We start from the raw sequence: 23,336 nt of genomic DNA on the forward strand, positions 1-23,336 counted from the left end.
GATAGGACTGTATTTGCAGTCTTGGTTGGATCATAAGCTGAAGCATTCTTAAGCAAGAAGTTATGCAAGAAAGTTCATAAACTGAGGATCTATAACCAGAACTGGTAGTGGGATGGAAATTCACTCACAGTTGACACCAAAGTTACAGCTACACCTTTCTTGCTTGGAATCTGCCCCATTAATGAAAGCTTTGGATTCATTTTTTATTTTAAGGTAGTCTGATAAAACTGTTTCACCTGTAACTTTGTGTGCTTGTTATAATCTTTAGTACAAAATTACAATGTGCATAGTTTAACCCAGTCCATTTTATAAATACTTATTATTGTGAGTTCTAATATTTGTGAAGTTTTGTGAAATAATGCAGTTATGTCATGTCAGTATTTTTAATACTTTCTACCTTGACTGCCTTCTCTTTTTAATAGTAGCTTTTCTAACATGTGGGTACTGAATAAAATACCACAAATTCAAACAATTTCAGGGGGACACTGAAAACGTTGAAATAGTAGTGCATGGTACTTTAATTCATAAAACATATTCTGACTTTCAAATGTATGACCAGCCAAAATTCAACATCTGGAAAGAGTTTTTTATGTTTGCAAATATATGCCTCTTCTGTCATTCCAGAATGGATATGTATTTTATAGATGTGATATCTGATCATCTGCCAATCTCCCTTCCCCCCTTTAAGCTCCCCCCATAAAAATAAATGCAATTAAAAGAGCAAGTCAGTATTTGGATACATATAGTTTCTGTTTGTTAATTTTTTTAAAGAAGACTTCACTGTTACATCTGCTCTATGATCTATTCTATAACACATTTACAAAAGATAAATTGTACACATAACTTATGATGTTATGTGCAAAGTGGTATAATGTGATCTGTCCATTTTACTCTCTTTAAAACAGAACATGTCATATCTATAAAATCATTGTCTCTCTCTGCTTCCCCCACCTCCTTCCTCTCATCCCAGAGGTTTGCCATCCCAGTCTCCTTTCTCTTTTGACTTTCAGTCTTAGTCTTCTTGCTCAGCTGGTCCTAGTCTCCCCAGCTCAACTTCCAGTTCCCCACTTTCCTGCCACCTCCAGCCTTAGTCTCCCCTCATCCCCAAGCCCCTGGTCTCAATTTACTCTCCTAGCTCCCCTCCTCAGGTTTCTCTCTTGTCCCCTCAGCATTTGAATCAGGCAGCTTTCTCCTCCACATTGCCTGGACCTAGCACAGGGTGCATTGAGACCACAGGAGAGACAGTCTCTGTGCTCCAGTTCCGGTGCCTGGACTCAGCCTGCCGCAGCCCAGAGCTACAATTCCAGGGCAAGTCCTGCTCAGACCTGGCCTGGAGAGTACTCAGCATGGATGGAATCTTCATGGAGCCCCAGCAAGTCTTTATGGATCATGTGTAAAATGTGATTTTTCAAAGGCTTAAAACTTGGTCAGATTTGGGCAGATTTTCACAGAAAAAAAAGCACATCCCTGACACACAGGCCACCATCCTGCCAAATGTGAAAATTTTGCTCCAAAGCCAAGGGGCATTAGAGGGACACTCAAGAAAAGGTTGCCAGAATTTTTTTTTTTAACATGAGCAAAACAACATATTTTCCCTAACCGTTTTTTCAGAAACAGCTGAACCATTTTGGGTGAAATTTTCCAGAAAAATTCAGCCAGAGGCAGACAGCAGAAATGAAAAATTTCGGTCACCATGGTTAATGTTTGGCAAAATTATAAGAACTGAAAACAGGATCTTACAATGGATAGTGTCAGGTAGCCTTAACTACAGACAGTGCTACCAGACCCATCTATGATAATTTGTAACTCAATGTGAATCACTAGCTTGCTCTCAAAATATAAACTTCAGGAAGAGTACTCATTTTTTAGTCCGCTTGCTTCTCTCTTGTCCAGATTCTTTAGACTAAACCTGAGTTCCTAACTCATGCAAAACTCTCACTGAAGTCACTGAGCATTTTGCCTGAATAAGCAGCTCAGAACTGACCCTTACACACATACACGCATCTATGGGGCAAATCCTCAGCTGGTGTAAACTGTTGTAGATCCATTGGACCTATGGGAATTTATTCTGGCTATGGATCTGCCCCATATTTTTAATCTCTCACTATATATACGATGCTTTGAAACTTAAAAATAATGCCTTTTCCTCTTTGCATGTGTCTTTTCCAGATGTTACCATCGTAGGGGAACCTCTTTTTATTGGAATTTTCCTGTGCAAAATCCACATAGTTAGCTCAAAAATATGAACACAAACTTTCAAGCCAGCAAGCTCCAAGGAGAAGAGGTCTGCATTTAGAAAGCTAAAAATGTTAATAATGGTGTAAAAGCTGGTGTTCGGAAGCCGGGCAGAATTTTAGATGTTAAAGAACATTAAGATATGTTCTCTCAACCACACACTACATACAGTGTCAATTTGACTATTATAATGCTGACAGCTTATTCTCCACTCGCTTATGAAAGTGTCAATTTATGAAGGGAGGATGCAGTTCTTGTGTCAATGTCTTATGTTGAGGCAAATTAGTGCATTTACCTCATAATATATAGCTCAGACATTTGTTTGGCAGGAATGCAAGATATGAAAACAAAGGAGATTAGTATGCTGTCATTTTTCTTTAGTATATATTTTTTCTGTAGCTGATGCCACCTCGAAGCTAGGAGAGACCCTATTCTGTTTCCATTGATTTACTCCATCAAGTAATGCAACATTTCTTTTTGTTTGATGTATGGGTGCACTAATCATTACAGCTCAGACTATGGATGCTAGGTTTTGACAGTATTTAACCATATATGCAAGAAAGCATTTGTAGGACTTTGCTCTAGTTTTCTGATACTTTGCCATCCCTCTAGACTGTATGTCTTCCTTTGTCTTGTGCCCAGTGCTTGAGTGGTGCCCTTCCTGTCTCTTGCTTCAGCCTGGCTTGGGCTGAGTGCCAGAAATGAGCCTATCCTCTCTCTTGACAACTGACCCTGTGTTTTCTGCACAACTAAAACTCCCAGTGAATGAGAGATTTCCCTGAGTAAGGATGACAGGCTTCCTTCTGAAATGGTTTCTCCTGGGCACCATCTAGCCAAATGCATCCCAAAATTTAGCTTTTGTGAAAATAAAGCTTTCACCAAACCTCAGATCAAGAGAAACATTTCCCTGAACTAAAATTCATTCTTCCGATTCCAGTGAAGAGAGATTTTAATTGAAAAACAAAAAGGAAAATAAAATCATTATCCTGCAGTGTCTCAAACTAAAGCCTTTAGCCTTGTGCTAGTGTATGAGAACCTAAAAGTGAAATGTCACACACTCAAAGAAAAAGGGACTGGCTTATTCTTGTTGTCCAATGTTAGAAAAATGAAGGAAGGAAAACACATGCACAAACTGTGAAAAATTAGCTATAATGGGACTAATTCTCATTTACTCTAAGACCCTTTTATACCATTCTGTCAGGGAAAAGGGGCCTCACCCATGTTAAGACAGTGAGAGAGAATAAGGCCCAATACTTTTTAAGTTTTCATAGTTGAAGGAATTACCCGTAACATGGATACGGAAATGCACTTGTTAAAAATGGATGATTTTAACCTGACATTGTCCCTTTAGGAAAGAGTGGCAACCAAATAGCGTGGGCTATAAAATTAGACACTGGAATGGGATTCAGGAAATTGTAGGTTCAAGTCCTCGCTCTATCACTGCATGGTCTTAGTCAATTATCACTTCTCTCTTATCTCTGAAATGGTGTATAGTGGGGCGCCTGCCCCACCCTCGCAAAACAGGGGTTAAAAGCAGCTCTGCAGAGGGCTGCGGCTGGGAAAAGGAGTGAAAGCAGCTGAGGGAGCAGCTGACCGCAGGTGTGGCCTGCCCAATCAGGCCACAGCTGGCTCTATAAAGGGGCTGTGAGCCAGGAGCTGAGGGAAGTCTCACTCTAGCCCTGGAGTGGGAAGGACCTAGCTGCCTGGGAGAAAAAGGTACTGGAAGCAGTGCAGTGCTGGGGAAAAGGGAAAAGGGAGCTCTGGCCTGGTAAACCCCCAGGCTGCAGGCCTTGGTGAAGACTTACAAAGGTACTGGGGCTACAGAGGTGCAGCCTGGGAATAGGCAGAGGCAGCTGGTCCTAACCCCTTGCCAAGGATGAGTGGCCATGACAGACTGCAGTCTGCCCCAGTGAGTGGGGGCTAGATGACAACTGGCAGTAGCCACTGAGGCAAGGTGGGTTTAGAGGGTTGGGGGCTCCCCTGGGAAGGGAAACCCAGAGTAAGGGGATACTGCTGGGGGCAGAACCCTGAGGTAAAGGGGCACTGGGGTCTGGGAGGGACATGGGGCCTGAGGTAGGCGAGACACCAGCCAGCAACTGGAGCTGGAGTTGAGCTAATTCCCAAGATGACCAGCAGGAGGCGCTGTGCTGGTGAGTCTTTGGCGATTTGCTACATGGCAATAATATTATTTACCTACTTAACTCACAAAGGCATTTGAAGGATGAATTAGTTAATGGATGTGAAGTTGTGCTAAGCATTGTTACTAACATCTGGAACAATTAAGGCCCCAATCCTACAAAGACTTACACATGTACTTAAATGTAAGTAAGTTTTGGGAAGCCTGGGGCCTAAGACTTGGAAACTTGTTAAGGCTGACGTTACAAACCGTGTCCAAACAGAACTATGAACAACAGTCTATGAAAAGAACAGGCACTGGAAATTTCTTAACTCAGACTATCTGCACCTCCCCTTAATGCAATGAGAGCTACATTTGTCAATCCGTGATCCTAGAGCACTAGGAGACCTGGGCTATGGCCAGTCTACAGCAGCTAGAGACATAGCTACGGCACTGCAGCTGTGCCACTGTAGTACTATAATGTAGATGCTTCCTGCATTGATGGAAGGGGTTTTTCTGTCTATGTAGTTAACCCACTTCTCCGAGAGGCAGCAGCTTGGTCAATGGAAGAATTCTTCCATTGACCTAGCTGCATCTACAGTGGGGGTTAGGCAGGGGTGAAAGTAAGTCTAGGGACTTACTGGTACGGGGCTGGGCTAGGGCCGGCTCTGGCCCCCGGAAGGGGCGGGGCCTTGGCAGAAGGGGTGGGGCTGCAGGAGGTCAGAGCCAGCTCTGTCCCACCCTGTAACGGAAAATGCCTCCTCCCCCTCCCTGGGGTAACAGCAGCAGCTGGGGGCTCTAGCTTAGGGCTTAAAGGGCCCTGGGTGGTAGCCGTGGCTGGAGCCCTGGGCCCTTTAAATTGTCCCCAGAGCCCCGCTGCCGCTTCCCCAGAGCTCTGTCAGCAAATGCTCTGGGGATGATTTAAAGGGCCCAGGGCTTGGCCGTTGCTACTGCCCCGGGCCCTTTAAATCCCCACTACCCCAGGGCTCCGGCAGCAGGGCTCTGGCAGCAATTTAAAGGGCCGCAGGCCCTTTAAATTGCGCCTGGGGAAGCCGTACTGGGGCGTACCAGCTTACTTTCCCAAAAACTAGGTAGAAGCTTCTTCTGCAGCATTTTTGAGTTGGTCAAAGGAGTCTAACTGATGTATCGATAGTTGAGAAATTAGTTATTGAAGTTATTCTCTTCCATTAAAAATGAAAAAAACAGTCACTATCCCCTTAAAGGTACTCATACAGGAGCAAGGGGAAAAGACAACCTGTCAAACAACAAATGTTTGTTTGAAGATCCCTACAAATGGGAGGTAAGGATAAGTACAACACAGGCTGCAATTTCCTGAAAGTTGCTAGAAACTTTAGCATCCTAGAGAGTTCTAAAGTTCTATTCATCTTTGAATAGAATTCCTAGTAATAATTTTTCAAACCTCTGACCTTGGCAACTTATTTGAGCTATTTCAGTCTTTACAAAACCAGTGTCTTTGACAGACAATATGTAAATAAAAATATAATGGAATTTTTACCCCTTGTTCTTGGCAGATCTGGGTTAGTCTTTCTAGCTGCTCATCTTGAATGACCTTTGCCTTCTCATATTGATGAATCACCATCTCCATCTCTACTTTCACTGGCAGCACATATGCTGGAAAAAACAAACAAGTGCTTGAAGAAATTCAGCAGTAGTTTAGCTTATCAGAGGAGATGTCTGCATATATTTTAAAACCAAAAGGAATCATCATGATCCGACCTGACTTACTAACACAGACCATAGGATTTCACTCAGTAATTCCTGCATGAAACGCAGCAATTTATGATTGAACTATAGCATTTCTTTTGGAGAAGGAATTCCATCACCTGCAACCACAAGATCCCAAGCTGCGAACCATCACTTGAGTTACAGGCAAAACTAGAGCTGAAATACATTTACACTAATGTAGATCTATTCCAGCACTTATCACAGATCCTCTAAATGGCAGGTCAAGAGCATTCTCTGCTTTGTATTCCGCACGTCCCGATAACATTTGAAACATATGGCTGTGCACCAGCTTCTAGGAGGAGCTATTCCAGAGCCCTACGCATTTTAACATAGACTCCTAAATACAACTGCAGGAAATACCTATATGAGGGAAATAGACTAAGGGTGAGAGTTTCAAAGGTACAAACAGCAGTTAAGCACCTAACTCCCTTTGCCTTCCAATAGGAGATGGATGCCTACCTGCCATTTATGCCTTTGAAAATCTTCACAAAGTCACAGTTAAGGCCAGCTCACTTTGTTCAGGGGACTATGCAAATTTTACTGTTTTTCTTGATGTTCTTCACAACCTGAATCAGATCCTGAACTTTGGTCTCAGTACTTCCCCGTACAGGGCTGCATACCCTCCCTTTGGAACTTCGGAGTCCTCAGTGTATAGAACACAAATGCCACTGTGACACGCTCTTTCTCTCACAGAAGCAAAGTGATCCTGCTTTGGCCTCATTCATTTTGCATTCCTCTTCCCTGCGTCCTGGAATCCCATACACCGATAGTAAAACAATTTACAGTTTAATAATAGATCTGACTGCCCTCCACCTATGCTAATAGCCCCTTCCTTGAATTCTTGTTTTCATGCTCAGACACTGCTCCTGTTCTCTGAAGTCTTAACTCTTCGAGCTCCTCGCTTCTCTCCAAGTGCTTCCCAATGGAGGCATGTCCTGGAATCCTGGGCAAAACAGGCCTGGCACACAGCTAATTATGCTCAAATTAATAGATTAAACAGATTTGTGGAAAACTTTCTGTGGGGAACCTCTAAGATGCAAAGAAAGCATGGGGAATCAGACAAAGTTATACCAGAGGCAGGAACTGAAAGTAGACTGGCACGATAGAGGATGCTGGGGGTGCCAAAGAGCAGCTGCAAGAAGGATTCATAAAGGAGCCATGGAATTAATTCCTATTCTCACCAGTGGGAGTCGCAACACTGTTCATTCTTTTAAAATTTAGAGGAAGGAGAACAATAAAGATATTTTCTAAAACCAATTCTGAGTGTTACAATCCTTTTCTTACCCAACCAGCTGGTTCTCAAGACAGCAAGTTTAATCACCACTTACCGTCTATAATTCTCTTAACTCTCCAAATTCTCAGAGTGATAATGAGACTGATGGCATCCCAAGGACTGCTCGGGCCATTTGCCACTGTAGAGGCCACCATTGGAGCCAAGGATAAAATTATTACAGCACCATCAAATACCTAAAATGAGAGAGATTTTTAATGAATAGCCTTTTCAAACCCTTTCTAAGGGTCACAAATCCTCCCACCCTCCTTAGTGATCCTGGAAGGCTCTTCAATAACAAAAGTGGTGCAGTTATAAACTGTGTGTGTTTTGAGGTGAGCAGGCCACAAAAAAGCTGCATCCTCTATATGCTGTGAAGCAGAACTCCTTTGTGACATCACCCGCAGGTTTAGAAGTGTGGGGGAGCCATGGCCAGGGAGGTCTGCAACTAGTCCATTGGCCAACATCTCCACGTAGAAGTGATGCCCCAAATGCTATTACAACCCAGGAGCTGTATTATTATTGCTATTTATTACCAGCCACTAGGTGCGGTACAAACACAAAATAGGGCACTGTCCCTGCCTGAAAGAACTTGCATTTTAAAAAGATGTAGGGAGAAAGAAGTGGAGTAAAGGGGCACAACAAACAAGTAAAGTGACTAGGTGGCACTTGACCACATCTTAGTAATTCAATGCTGGGATAGTCTGTGTTTGTCAGAGATATAAAGACTATCCCCAAGGACTCCATGACCGTGTTATTATAGCTGGCTAGCTTCCTGTAGGTGTCCTGGCAAACGTGGATCTTCAGGAGAGATCTGAATAAGGAGAGGTTAGTGACCATGGGGAATCAGCTCAGGAAGGGCAATTCCATGTGCGGAAGGCAATGTGGGGAGAAGGCATGGAAAGGTTTGCGGGAGAAGTGGACAAATGACATGTCAAGGTTGGGATCATTGGAAAAGCGGAGAGAATGGAATTGAGGGCAATGCTAACAATAATGCTTGGGCTGGCCCACCACATCCTGGAAAGGCATAAGGCAAAATTCTGTGCCCCCCAGCCCCTTTGGAAAGACCAAGCTCAAGGCCCATTTACTCATGGTTTGCACAGGGAAACTGGATGTACCCCACTGTAAGCAACAGACATCAAGAACTGAACATAAACATAATCCACTGGAAAGATGCAAATAACAAGTTGTAATCCTCACTGGCACCATCTGGAGGATGCTAGACTATAACACTTCCCTTTAAAAAGTGAAATGAAACTGTTGAAATTGATGTTTTGCTGGATAATATCAAGTGCCACCTGGCTTCCAACCCATACTGTGTGTCTCACTTGGAACATGCAAGTCAGATAAAATGGTTTGAGGTTTAGTTATGGAAGATTTGCGCACTTCTAAATGTGGCTTTATATGTAATGAAAACCAGATTTCCTGTCCTCTCCCGCAGAGCATTCAGTTTATTAGCTCTACGTTCCATCTAAACCCTGTTTCTATCACAACAATCCTATAATTACTGAAATTATAATGTACATTAACTACTGTTGCACTTTAGCTGTGTAAACTCTTAAGTAATTACCATTTTGTTAGTTATGTACATTAAGGACTTATCTACTCTTGGTCAGAACCATAATAGCTACAAACATGCCTGAACACTGCTATTGCTAGCAGGTTCCATTCATGGTCTCCTTGGCAAGTATGGACAGGAGTTTGTTTTCTGTTTATAAAACTGTGACAGATTATTTGTATGGTGGGGGATTAGTCTGTTCCTTGTGTATACTACAGCCAGAATCAAGTCTGGGGAGTGGGTTAGCAACACAGTTAAAAAATCGTATTGCAGACGATACTTAATGTCCCCCTAAATGGGCTATTTACTTGGAATTTCAGGGTTTTCATTAGAACTAGTTTGAAAACTGATTTTTCTCCCCCATAGAAATTTTGAGATTTTGATTTTTTTTTTCCACTCTGGATTGGGAGGAAAAGCCAATTTTTTTTTTTTTTAGTTCTGAAAATATTAAAATAGGACATTTCAACATTTTTGAAATGTTTTTTCCAAAAGTGATTTTTTGTTGAAATCTATACAATTTAGTGAAAATGTTTGGTGTTAAAGTAGCATTTTCCAACAGAAACTCTTTTTGATGAAAATTTTCCTACCAGCTCTAGTTTTAGCTTGATTACGGAAACATGATTAGGCCTCATCTACACTACAAATTTCAGTCATATTGTTAACCAGATCCTCAGACTCTGTTATCATTATAATGTCGACAGGGATCATATAATCACAGTTTAACTCTCATGGGTCTCAAAAAGAAATTCTTATCCACACCAGCCAGCAAAATCACACAAAAACTGCGATAGAAACAAATGTGTTTAAAACACTGTTCTAACCAGCATCGGTCTGATACTTCCCACTGTGGACAGTGTTTTAATTTGCATCTAATTTCACCTTTGTGTGCAGGGAGTAACATGTATAAATCTCTGACAGTGTAAATGCATCAACTCTTATAGCTAAAGCACACACTGCAGAAATAGTTAATTATTTGTACTTTGCCATGCTGAAATACAAACAGCATTGGCTGTGGTACTTACCTCTATTTTGTTTTCAATATAATCCCATATACCGAGAACCACAATTCTCAAAATAGTCTAACAAGAAATATTAAGAAAAAGACAGCAATTTATTATAATTTGCATGACACTCATTCAGAAATCTCCTGGAATTAATAAGACAATTAACCCCAACATGCTCCTGGGCTGCTGTTCTCTCTGTTCACAGCAAAGGAGCATTTCCTCATTTTAACGTCCCAGGGAGTCAGAGTGCAGGGAGAAAAATGTCTGCACCCACTCTCGCTATTAAGCAAACGGCATAAGGTTAATGTATTTAGTTAGAAAGGAGGAATAATAAGCGAACATACCATGAAACAGTGATGAATTTCTATGAAAATTCCAACAGCATCTTTCACATTTTTCTCTGGTGTTGGTGTTTTTAAAAGATCAAATTAAAAATTACTGTAATTTCACTCACACAAAAGTTAGGGCTCCATTCTGCCTGTGGCAGTGCAGAACTCAGATTAAAATGTACTTTACACGCAAGAGAAGGATTAAAACATAGATGTGTGGCTTGTAAAGTACCCCAAAATGTTATTCTGCATGTCTAAAAATAAAATTAATCAGAGAGAGCTTGGTAGATATGTGAGAGAGGTGCCCAGGCCAGGAAAGGAGTCGGAATTTTGCAGGAAAAAAGAATGAAAATGGCTGTGAATATACATGTGTTCTATTCATTCCAAATATGAATATATTAAAAAACCAAAAACTCTGGGTTTATGCTGCTACCACACTTTGAATACAATAACAGTAACGTAGACACAGAATAGCGTTGGGTTCTTCTGAATAACACTGTTCATACACAAGAGCCTGATTATCCACTGCCTTGCACTTTCTGTAGCTGTTTTCACCTGAACAAAGTGAGTTGAAACTGCTCCAAAACAGATGGGTAGCCTTCTATACTCACTTTACACAGATATAAATTACTACACTGGCTGCAAGACACTGCATAATCAAACCCAGAGTTTTTAAAAGAACAATACCAGTAGTTCAGTGACTACACAGGCAAATGGATCGGCTAACGTGCACTTAAAAATAGCTCACACACAGCATGGGACATCTGAGTCTGTTTTACTGAGAGGGGGTATGCCAGTCAGGATAATTAGTGCAATTACCCTTTTCCCCTTTGAGAAGTGTTATGGGACCTTGAACTGCCATCAGGAACCAATGCTGCTGCTGATAAACTTACATATATAAATTACCTTTTCATCTGAAGGATCCCAAAATGATTAACAAATTTAGCACACTGATGAACCATTCACAGGGTCACTACATTAATCTGTTACACAGCCGCCTGTGGGGCAAGACTGCAACTGTCTTGAGGGGGTCATTTAGGGATCTGGGGCAAAAATAAGGGACAGTACTTGGTCCTGCTGTGAAGGCAGGGGACTGGACTCTATGACCTTTCAAGGTCTCTTCCAGTTCTATGAGATAGGTATATCTCCATATTAAGAAAACAAACAAACAAAAAAAAACCCTTGTTCAAATGGCAGAAAGAACTTCATAACATTTTAAGGTTCCATCTAAGGAACAGCTCCCCTAACAATTCCACGCTCAGCAGTATTATGTGGGAGCGTGAACATGGGAGTAAATTCAAATCCTGGTGGGGCGCTGAAGTCAACTGGAGTTGCAGGTGCTCAGCAAAACTCAAGATCAGGCCCTTAGGACATCTGAATAGTCCTGCACTTACAGCATTTTCATTACACGGCATTCCCATTGAAAACACACATTGGTTGACATTCTATACTTGTCCTATAAGTGTCAGAGTTCTCAGTCCCTGCTCCAAAAGAACAAGGATTTGAAAAACAAAAAAAGTCAAAAGCCCTGACCCTACCAGCTCCTTTCCAGAAACAGAATCAAATCCTGGAAAGCATGTCTATAATGGAAGATTTGTTTCTCCTGTAAAAATCTGCTGAGTTTCTGATCAAGAATTTGCAAAGAAGGTTTCAGCAAGTAAGCTAAAAGCCAGGCAAAGTAAATTCTGCAGCAGGCTGTTAATAGGAAATTTAAAAGGAAACATTCCTTCATTTAAATCTTGGGACACATTCTTCCCTGTTGCCACTCCATTGACTTCAATGGAGCGACATGAGGGATGAGTTTGGCCCATTTTGTCCTATGCTTAGAAAGTATTTGTGAAATTTTAAGTCAATGAGTAATTGGAGGACTGCTAAATAGTTAGCATATACTCAGAAACTGCTTATGAAATGCATTTCTTTTTGCCATGGACAGAATACACAGACATTTATCTTTGGAATAATAAGCTATATCCACTACAAAGAGAATAAACAGCAGAACTCTTTGGCTCACAACCCTGAATATGGGTTGTCTGAAACACTCTATTGAGGGGGCATAAAAAAGATTTTTCACATAATGTAGTTGCTGCTTTAAGTCCTCTCCGCAATGTTTTAATCAGGCTGCAATACTGTCATCAAGGGGTCTGGCTAGCTCATTTTAAGGGGCAGCCAGTCACAAAGGCTTTTTACCTCTATTGTGCTGGTGTGAATAATTATTTGACGGCTGTTTCGTGGTGTATGTGTAACGAACTGGTGGGTCTTGGTCCAGTTTCTAGATGATAGGTATCCACCCTCACAATCAGCACCCTTGTTGATAGTCTCTGGACAGAGACCAAAGGAAGAGCAACTGTGATGTCTGCCCCAGCCTCTCAACCTAGAGGCAGAGTCTCCAGAACAGAATACAGACACATGGGAGGGCTCCTGTAAACAAGCCTGAGAGCTGCTTGTTCTATTTACAGATGCCTTCAGTCTTCAGGGCTGCACCTTTCATCAACAGAACATTCATAGAATCAAAGAATATCAGGGTTGGAAGGGACCTCAGGAGGTCATCTAGTGCAACCCCCTGCTCAAAGCAGGACCAATCCCCAACTAAATCATCCCAGCCAGGGCTTTGTCAAGCCTGACCTTAAAAACTTCTAAAGAAGGAGATTCTACCACCTCCCTAGGTAACGCATTCCAGTGTTTCACCATCCTCCTAGTGAAAAAGTTTTTCCTAATAGCCAACCTAAACCTCCCCCACTGCAACTTGAGACCATTACTCCTTGTTCTGTCATCTGCTACCACTGAGAACAGTCTAGATCCATCCTCTTTGGAACCCCCTTTCAGGTAGTTGAAAGCAGCTAGCAAATCCCCCCTCATTCTTCTCTTCCGCAGACTAAACAATCACAGTTCCCTCAACCTCTCCTCATAAGTCATGTGTTCCAGTCCCCTAATCATTTTTGTTGCCCTCCGCAGGACGCTTTCCAATTTTTCCACATCCTTCTTGTAGTGTGGGGCCCAAAACTGGACACAGTACTGCAGATGAGGCCTCACCAATGTCGAATAGAGGGGAACGATCACATCCCTCGATCTGCTGGCAATGCCCCTACTTATAATCCCAAAATGCCATTGGCCTTCTTGGCAACAAGGGCACACTGTTGACTCGTATCCAGCTTCTCGTCCACTGTAACCCCTAGGTCCTTTTCTGCAGAACTGCTGCCTAGCCATTCGGTCCCTAGTCTGTAGCGGTGCATGGGATTCTTCCGTCCTAAGTGCAGGACTCTGCACTTGTCCCTGTTGAACCTCATCAGATTTCTTTTGGCCCAGTCCTCTAATTTGTCTAGGTCGCTCTGTATCCTATCCCTACCCTCCAGCATATTTACCTCTCCTCCCAGTTTAGTGTCATCTGCAAACTTGCTGAGGGTGCAATCCACACCATCCTCCAGATCATTTATGAAATGTTATAAAGTGTTAAGTTAAAAAATTGTACAGAGGTCTTTTTAATCATACATTCATTTTCTGCTTTGTGGCCATTTAGTTAGGAGGGCATGGTTAATGTGTCTTAAACACTGTGTGTATCCAAAACATACACCTGCAGTGTTCTCGGTACACATCAGCCAATGCTTATTAATGTAATTCCAAGCTAATATCACCCTTTCTCACTAATCCCTGGCCTTCACAGAGAACACATGTTGGCAACACGTTTCCATGGTGGTTGCTGAGAACTCCTACACTCAAAAAAGCGTCACTAGACAAATTTCCATATATAGTATTTTGAACCTGTCAAGTGAATGATAAATAGAAAAATACTGGAATAAAAAAATGTTGGTGTTATTTACAAATAACATTTTAATTTTTTTTCCCCAAACAATCAAACATATTTCTTTGGCAAACAAAAATATATTTAATGTGATATATTTGTACAGTGCATTTAAAAACAAAATCTGTGGCAGGATCTGAAAGACAAAGGAGAATAATGATTAGAACATCTTGTTTGCATAATGGAAATGGAAATGAATTAAAACTGAATTGTGATTATAATATTTACCAAAGTTTAAGCATGAACTCTAGCAATATGATACAATGCCCCTTAAACTGGTCTCTGTAAGAAAAAGGCAAAAATGAGAAAGGTTTTATTCTGTTATTTATGTATAGACATTTTCTATCATTATAGTATATGTGTACCTGTAGATGTTCTGTTTTACAGTGCAGCTGCCAAGCTACATTGCAATTTTGATGCGTAAACTTGAATACAAGCATCTAATACACTTGTACATATTACCTTTTGGCTTAAAGGGACATTGCCAACTTGAATTATTTAAAATTGAAAAATTTATAAGATATTCAGTTTGTGGTACAGCATCTTTTAAATAGAACACCCTGAACTTATAATAAAAAATTCCTTAAAAAACCCAAAACTTTACAAATGTTTTTACCTCTGATGTTTGTAAATGTGTTTTCATTAAGACAGGAACTGAATAACTGATTACACAATAAGTGCTATCAAATGCAGGAAGAAACTGGAAAAATAATTGCAGTAAATTATTTTCATTACCGTAATCTTAGGTGTTATTAAAAGGTATAGTTTTCAGACAGATAGTGTCCCCTTAACAATGTGGCCTACTATTGTCAAGTAAAAAGAATTAGCTCTCTGCAGTGGTACTATAATTTTTCTATCTAATTTGGTAGGGAAACTTGGCTGAGGTCTTTGCTGAGCCAGCCATGTGAATTCCCACAATTTGCATAAGTTAGCCTACTGTGAATGTACACTCAATAATTTTTTTACATACTTTATTCCTTGCACGGTTAATATATAATTTATTACTCTGTGACTCACTGGGTCAAATTCATCGCTAGAGTAAAGAAACCAAAAGAGTGAGTGAAGGGATGTATTTGGCCCATCAGGTTTAGGTAAAGGAGAGAACTATGTTTAGTTCAGCAGTACTGTTTGTACTGAAAGGGGAAGATTGAGGACAGAGGAGTGTGGGGGAAAGAGAGACCTTTCCAGTCTCTGGTGTAGCTCTCCCCTCCCCCCTCCCCCCACCCAAGCATTTATTGTTTGCTGGCATAATTACTCTGAAAAGCAAACTTTTGTTTTGCAATGCACTAGATTACTCAAAATACCTGGAGTAAACCTTTCCCAAGAAGAATACCTTGTACTCATCTGTGACGCAGCAGGGAGGGGAGAGTATTGACCTGGGAGTGTTTTTTTTAAACTTCAAATATGTTTAATATGGAAAACCACAGAAGATGGTTTTGTTACAGCTGCACATTTTTCATGGAACATAGATGCAATGACACGTTGGCACCTGGATCACCGCAGCACAGCGAGGAGAGTTTCACAGGACTGTCTGCATTGGGGATGGGAGACTTCCCTTGAGGGAAGATACCTGAGCCAGGGGGTTGGGGCCAAGTGACACCTCCTGCCCGGGAAACTGGACAAAGGCTGGAGGAGGAGCTGGGGGGAGGCTGGGTGAGATGGCTGGCGTGGGTTTCAGTTTGGAGTTGGCTGGGGAAGAGGAGGGAGTCCCAGGTCTGGGGTTTTAATCTCCCTGCCCTCCCCCCCCGCACCAGAAGGTCCTGACTGTGGGGTCCTGTTTGTGCCTACAAGCTCAGGTTTGGACTGTGTTCCTGTTGTCTCTAATAAACCTTCTGTGTTACTGGCTGGCTAAGAGTCACGGTGAATTGCAGGAAGTGGGGGTGCAGGGTCCTGACTCCCCCTCACTCCATGACATCATCTATGAGAGTTTTATCTCCTGCAACCCAGGTCATCCCACTAATTACTCATTTCAAACACTGTTTAGAAGTGTTTTAATTTACCTTTTTATGGGCTGACAGTTCTTAGAAGTGCTTCCCCAATTATTAGTACCTACCATTACCATACCACTGGAGGATCAGGAACATGTTATCTTTAACCTGACACTCAGGGTTCTACCACATGGGTATCATCTCATTCAGCTTCTCGTCAGTCAAACTTCTAAAAGGAAAAGGAAAGAAAAGGGTAAGAGTTGACTACATCTCACACACTATTAAAATAGTACAAAATATTTTCCACATGCTCTGCATTATAATTGTTGCATTCTATTGTACAATATATCCACAATAATTAATAATTAACTGCAATAGCAGAGTGACACCAACATTGCAGGCATAAACACATAAATTCTCTAACACTAGCAACTATGTTTTCTTTTCTTTTTTTTTTTAACCTATATTACATAGTATCTAAATTCTACAGGTGCATTCAGACAAACATTCCTGTAACATACACTGTACCAAGTTTGTCCTTAGAATATAGTAATTGAGAATGACAATGGATTCTAAACTCAGAATTCTAGATTCAGAACTGTTTTACGGACATGGCTCAGTGACCTATTTGCTGACATCACGCTACCTTGAAGCAAATATGAATTTGATACAAACTTAGTCTTTGACTTTCCTACATCAGAAGTTCCTTCTGGTCACATTTGGACCAGGGGTTTTATCTACATCCCTGATGAATGGTGTAGAAGATGCAGGAATCTCATCAGCAGCAAGAAATCAAGCTTGAAGAGAGTCCAGCTGAAGCACCAGTTTAGCACACTGCATGGGTCAGAAATGTTCTTGAGAAAAAGGGATTGAGATAAGAGGGATGAAACTTTAGGAAGGCGTTGTGCTAAAGTCCTATCCCACCACAAAATCCTATGGTCTCCTGAATCCACCTTGTTGTATAGCGACAAAGTTGGATGGCTGAGCAGAGATAGATTTCCAAAACATTAGAAGTTAAACTTGTGCACTCTATTAAAGACTCCACAGCCAAAGTTTAACTGATTTTTTTAAATATCAGTTTATAAAATCCATGTAATTTTTTCTAGGTTTTCCTCTGCACCACCTGTTCCCAAAACCAAATGTTATCAATATCAATTCTTAACAAGTCCCCCAATACACATACATGGCCAACAATCCAGCACACTTAAGGAACCCTATGATAATAAAACTAGTATGCATAGGGAATGGAGGAAAACATTCAGAAAGGTAAAGTTCCAGTTCGTTATGGAAGAATCATATACTTTTCCATTAAATTCTAATTTTTCTATACTGATAGGTTGCTTGAAACATACAGCATTTAATAGAGAATTATATTACTACTATAGGATTTTTTAGAAAAATATACAGAAAGGATATTATTTTCTCTTAAATTCTATAGGTTTTTTCCCCCAGTAATGTCTACAGAACTATATTGGCTTAATTCTAATTAAATTCTGTAGGACTCTCCCCTAAGACGTTTTAATCTTCCTAGAGATTATTATGAAGGAGGAGTACAAGTATGAGAGACTACAATGAATATTTTTTGTTTATATGTAATTTGAGTGATACGTTTCATTTTGTCCTCTTTCTCTTCTTAATGCGACAAGCCAATTAATACATTTTAACTCAAACTTAAAAAACCCAGACAATTAACACCTTAACTACTGGAACCCCAAACCCTGCTGAATGCTTTCCCATTCCAAAACCTTTGGGGAAAAAAAGACCCTGATTTAGTGTGTACTTAATTTTAAGCATGGGAACAGTCCTGTTGACCTCAATGGGACTACTCCTGTGACTAAAGTCAGTAGAGTGCTTACATGTTGTGCTGAATTGGGCCTATATAAAGCAATGCAACAGCGGAGTACTACAGGCTAAAAAAGCCCACACCTGCAGGCCTCTCTCACAGGAACAGTCCCATTATCTTCAATGGAACAACTGGACTGAGCGAGGGCTACAGAATCTGGCCACTAATACCAAAGTCATAAGATTATTTAAAATATATTCAGACCCTACGCCACTTACCAAAGTCGATGCCAAGTCCTCTGTCTGCCTTTTCTCATCCAAGTATAATCAGGGCTGGTTTTACCCTCTTGATATGGTGCAATCCTGAATTAGCCTTGACTGCTGCTTTTGTTTTTTGCCCCAATATCCCTCTGACATTCTATCTCCTCTTCTGTCTTAACATCTGGGTATTGTTTGGTGTACGGGCTTGACATATGTAAACAGACACTAACAGGCAAAGCATCACAACCAGTAAATCTAATTTGAGCATTTGCAAAAGTTATATGCACGTCACTGAAAAAAGATATTGTGATATGTTGGAAAGTTTGCGGAGACTAACACGAGGAGAATATAAAATTAACACATTGCAGTAAATTCAGGTTAAGACTTGTGGCTGTAGCAAAAGTGTAAAGATAGAAGGAAAATGCTCGAGGAGTAGCAACTTAATTTTGTTAGTGGCTGCAAGTACCTGGCACATTTGTCCACTACATTTCAATCAAGCAGAAAGCCAGCTCCTATTTAACTGTAATGAGACAATAAAATGGGTGTACTATAGTTAAAGTTGCTAACGTTATCCATTATAACCAAAGATTTCGATCAATCCACAATTTTCCAAATTTTGAGCACAAGTGCCTTTGTGTGGTTTGGGGAAAATAGTATTATAAGTGATGGATCATACTCAACAGGCATCTGATAAGGTCTGATCAATCAAACGAAACCCTACCCTCTTTGTGAAATCATTATACCATCTCTCTGCCTAGCCTGGTCTGAACAGTGAATGATTGTAAAAGCCTCACTGAACCACAGAGCAAAATTCTTTTCTATCCACCCCAAACAAAGACAAATCACTCACATGAGGAACAGGAATTAAATAAATGTAATGAAAATGCTGTAAGAGATCCTCTGCCTTTTTCACGGCCTGCAATTTCTGGAGCATTGGACAATAGTCTGGAAATTCTAAGTGTTCATTTTAGATGAGAAAAATAAGTTTCTCTTTTCTATTTTGATGCTAATCATCACAATGTAAACAGATTTGTTGCTGCCCTGTTAATCCAATGTTGTAGAGAACTATCTCCAGCAAAACAACAGCAGCAGCAAAGGTGAAAAATTCACTCTTCCCCTTTCCCAGTGGTTCTCAATCTGTGGTTTATAAAGTGCTTTCAGGTGGTCTGTGGAGCTGCTTCTGTCACAGTGGTGAAGTACATGATGTTTGCAGCTATTATTAGCGCAGTCTAGGACTCTTAAAAGTTTCCAGAAGCTTGATTGATGAACAGAATTCCAAAAATCCTAGCCGCTTTGTGCGCCTCACATGGCTACTTCATCTCTTTATTGGTGGTATTTTTTTTAATGTAAATTCAAACTTTGGTCAAACGGGTGAATGAAATTTATCAATTTGGAAAGACGGAAGCAAACTGCAAAGTGGATGCCAACAGGATTAGAACAAGGGGTACTAAATGCAGTGAGGGGAGATTCACTCCCAATACCCGTATTGTCCTAAACACAGAGAGAAGAAAAAAATACAATACAGACACAAAATGGGGATGGAGGGTAGCCAAACAACTTTGCCTATCATATTCAAAATAAGTTTATCTTAGTATTTATTTATTTCTGAACCATAATCAGTAGGAAAGGTTTGGACTCAGGATATGAAAGTGAGCAAAAGTGTATGGTTTAGGGTTGTGTGTATTCATTGCTTAAATTTGATATTTTTTTTAATCCATTAATAGAACCATAGAAATAAATGGCTGTGTAATATAACTAACTACATGTCCAACAAGAGTGGTTTGCAGCATCAGCTGTGACTATCAAGGCTTCTGCTTTTTCTCAGGTGAATACTCATAACCTTTTAAGCTAAACTGAACTCTTGGGTGCAGCCTCTAACTTCTGTTTTATTTGGATGCAAATCCTTTCCCCTAGCGAAACTAGAAAAATATTCTTCAGGTCTGTAGATATTCCAGGGAGTCTTCTGACATGGCATGGATGTTGGTGTAATTCAAAAACACACAACCACGTAATAGGATTTTTGTAACAATATGCATAACATGTCCCGGAGGAATAATCCAAATTGCTGTTTTGGAAGCACTTTAGATATATTAATAGTTCAACACAGATGACAGTTTTTTGGAATAAAGTTGCAAACTATAGTGAATTACTTCAATTTAGTCATTTATTGTATTATCAATATGGGCTTTTCCAATTAATGAATTTATGCAATTATGGTACAAATACACAGTTGCACAGAAATTCACCATTGTTCAGTCTTACTTTGTATCTAATTTGCAGTATTTAATTATTTTCCTATACAGCAGTAATATAGATGGATGGAAAATATTTAGAAAAAACAGAGAGAGCTGCTTAAGTAAATCATGAAAGGACATGATTAATTCTTATTCAGAACCAAGCTTTGTATAAGATGAAGTCTTGGATTTCTTATTACAGCAAAATTCCGATTGAGGCCAATGAGAAATTTCCTGGAGTGAGCCAGGCCTTTTCCCCATCATTTAAAGGGACTGATTTGGGATGATACAGGTATAATTATCTCTCTTCACAATTTTGCTCTTATATTTGTATGGCAACATTCTCCCATTTTTCCCAGTCCATTCTAATTATCTCTAATAAAGAGAACGACTGTCAATACAAACAAGATCTTTTGGTTTTCCAAATATGAATGGCAAAAGCGGACTTATTTTATTTTTAAAACACATCATGTTCCTGCTCCTATTCCTATAATCAAAATTCCTACTGACATCAGTGGGAGCAGGACTGAGTCCTGCATCCAAATCAATTGTGTTTCATCACGCATTTTACATACCTCTGAAAAGAACACAGACAAGATGACTAGGCTGATCCAGTGAATAATTCCTGCAAACTGTGATGCACTTGAAACTGTAATTAACACAATATAATGAAGCATAATTTTAGTACCAGGTAGCAACTTATATATAATGGTGACTAGTATCATCACCACTTACATTTAGGAGAAGCAGATCATTTGAAACACTATAATGAAAATATAACAAAGGGACTAGATGCAATGGAACATGGAGCTTTACCCTCTTAAGTTGCTCATTCAAATCAATTCAGGTCAGTAGTGACCATAAAGTTGTTATCTGATAGCTGTTCAGTGCCTTATGTAAAATCAGTACGTGATCTCACTCATTGTTCCCAGGTGACATTGTTCACAGTTGCCAACACCACTAAAACCTACACTAACTGGAAGTCTCAGGAGAGAGGCTAAGGAATGAATGGGTTCGTCCCAGTTTTCTGTTTTGAAATTAGGTCACTTTGGTGGTAAGCCACCTGCGGATAGGAGGCTGCAAGTCACTCCAGTAGTGAAACATGCAGTTGGAGCCTCTGAAAAACAAAGTTAGGAGTTGGAATGAGCAGTGTGGGACAAGTTACTCCAAGACAATCTGAGAAAGGAAAAATACTCCTTAGGAAGGGGCTTTTGTGCCACTCTCCTCTCAGCCAGTTCTTCTTGGTGATTGTGGAGACCCTCCATTCCCTTTCTCTAGTAGAGGTTTTGGAGGCAGTGGGTGTCTTGAACCCTAGTCCATAGGGCTCTTAGGTGCTAATAAGTTCCAACCCACCAACCAGTGTTTTCCTAACTACTGTCAGAATAGAAGCTGACCTCTGTCAGAAGACTCCTATCCTGGGATCTAATTGGTGGAATGCTGGGGGTCCTGACTGGTCCTCAGTTTCTATTTAAACCAATCTCAGGAACAAGAAATTTTCCATGCAACTGGGTTTCCCTTGCTAGGGACTGCATCCTCTGCAACACCTGCTCCTACTGCCTGATCTCCTGGTAACTGGACCCGGCCTCCTGACTCCCACTTTGCCCTCTGACCTCCTGGTATCTGACCCAGCCTGACTTCTATTCTGACGACTAGGTCAGACCACCCACATCCTAGTTGGGGCAGTGGGCTGCTTGCGATGGAGATGAATCACAATTCTATCAAAAGCTGTCTGCCCAGTTTGAAGCCCTATACGAAAAGAGGAACACAGGAATGACATTGCAGGTCAGATTCTGCATCTGTCCTATGTGTGGAGCTGCTACAGAATCAAATCTTTGGTGTGCAATACCCTGTATTGTCATTGTTCCAGGATATAGGGGCACAAGTCTGATTGGCTTTACTAGGAGATGAGACTAAATCCTGCGCAACTGAAAACTTAAGAGTAAAATTTTATAAACTAACAAAAATAATTAGTCATTATTCCTTGAAATAATTGTTTAAAATCTTTAAATTTATTCTGGAAGACCAATAATTGTTTGGACCAAGATTTTCAAGAACAGATGCATGAACATAGACCCCTTTATCCATATTAGGCACCTAAGTAAGTGGCCTGATTTTCAGAACTGATCGCTTATTCAGGTGTCTAACTATGGAACATATTGGTCACAGGTTTCACAGAAGAACAAGGCATCAAGTCCCTGCCCCACTCACAGTTAGCTTGATTCTACAAAACCAAAATGAACACCTGCATTGAGACCAGTATTAGAAATAGCTTGGAGAACCAATGTAATTTTTAACAATATTTGAATACACTTGAGCTGGATTAGAAAAATGTGAAATATCATCTGACATCAAACCACCTAATAAAGATGAATTGCTCACAGAATACACATACTATGAACACATTTAACTCTAAATTGTCAATGCAGGTTCAAAATAAAGAAAAATGTATTACAGGAATGAAACCATTTCATACAATATGTTTCAGTAAGCATATAGCTGTCAAACTGCCAAGTTTGTCTTTGTGTTACCCCACTGAGGACCACTTCATTACCATGCCAGAAAGATTCGGGCCTTGGCTGTCTATAAAGGGTTAATGTACCTTTGAGACATGGAGGACTTTCTGGATAAGTTCAGCTGCAAGGTTATCTGCACATGGTGGGTGTCTAGGATGAGGAGAGCTTTGTTCACATAGCAAAGCAGAACACTGAAAGGTCGTGTTCAGTACATGTATCAAAGTTCATATCCCTGCAGTCTCAGAAAAAAATGCAAAGAAGACAAGAAATTCTACCCCCAAACCCTGTGTGCCTGCCCAGGTCCTAGGAGTTTGTCTACAAAGGATCAAAACTGCTTGAGAAGATAGGTTGAATTACTGCACAATGGAAAAGTGTTTTGGGCATCTTTGTGTGCATGAAGATGCCAGGTTGTAGCAGAATAATGGGAGATAAGGGGGATTAGGATTCAAGGAATAACATCATTTTAGTTGCCACTGATATTCCTTAAAATATGGTAATAGGGTGTCAGTAGAAATTGCCATGTATGGTACCAATGAATTTCAGCAGTCACAATTATTGATTAAT

At 40.5% G+C, this 23,336-nt stretch overlaps 1 protein-coding gene across 5 annotated transcripts in view; it reads right to left on the reverse strand.

The window, feature by feature from the left end:
* TMEM266 (transmembrane protein 266) overlaps positions 1–23,336 on the reverse strand; it is a 123,919-nt gene that overhangs the window by 34,737 nt on the left and 65,846 nt on the right. For all 5 annotated transcript variants that reach the window (XM_084640422.1, XM_084640424.1, XM_084640421.1 and 2 more), the window contains 4 exons: positions 20,835–20,908; positions 9,948–10,004; positions 7,426–7,564; positions 5,868–5,983 (listed from right to left, as the gene is read on the reverse strand). In XM_084640422.1, coding sequence (XP_084496548.1) covers positions 5,868–5,983; positions 7,426–7,564; positions 9,948–10,004; positions 20,835–20,908 — 386 coding nt within the window. The remainder of the gene's footprint in view (positions 1–5,867; positions 5,984–7,425; positions 7,565–9,947; positions 10,005–20,834; positions 20,909–23,336) is intronic.

This window comes from Lepidochelys olivacea (assembly GCF_965140295.1).
Source record: "Lepidochelys olivacea isolate rLepOli2 genome assembly, chromosome: 10".
Taxonomy (NCBI): domain Eukaryota; kingdom Metazoa; phylum Chordata; order Testudines; family Cheloniidae; genus Lepidochelys; species Lepidochelys olivacea.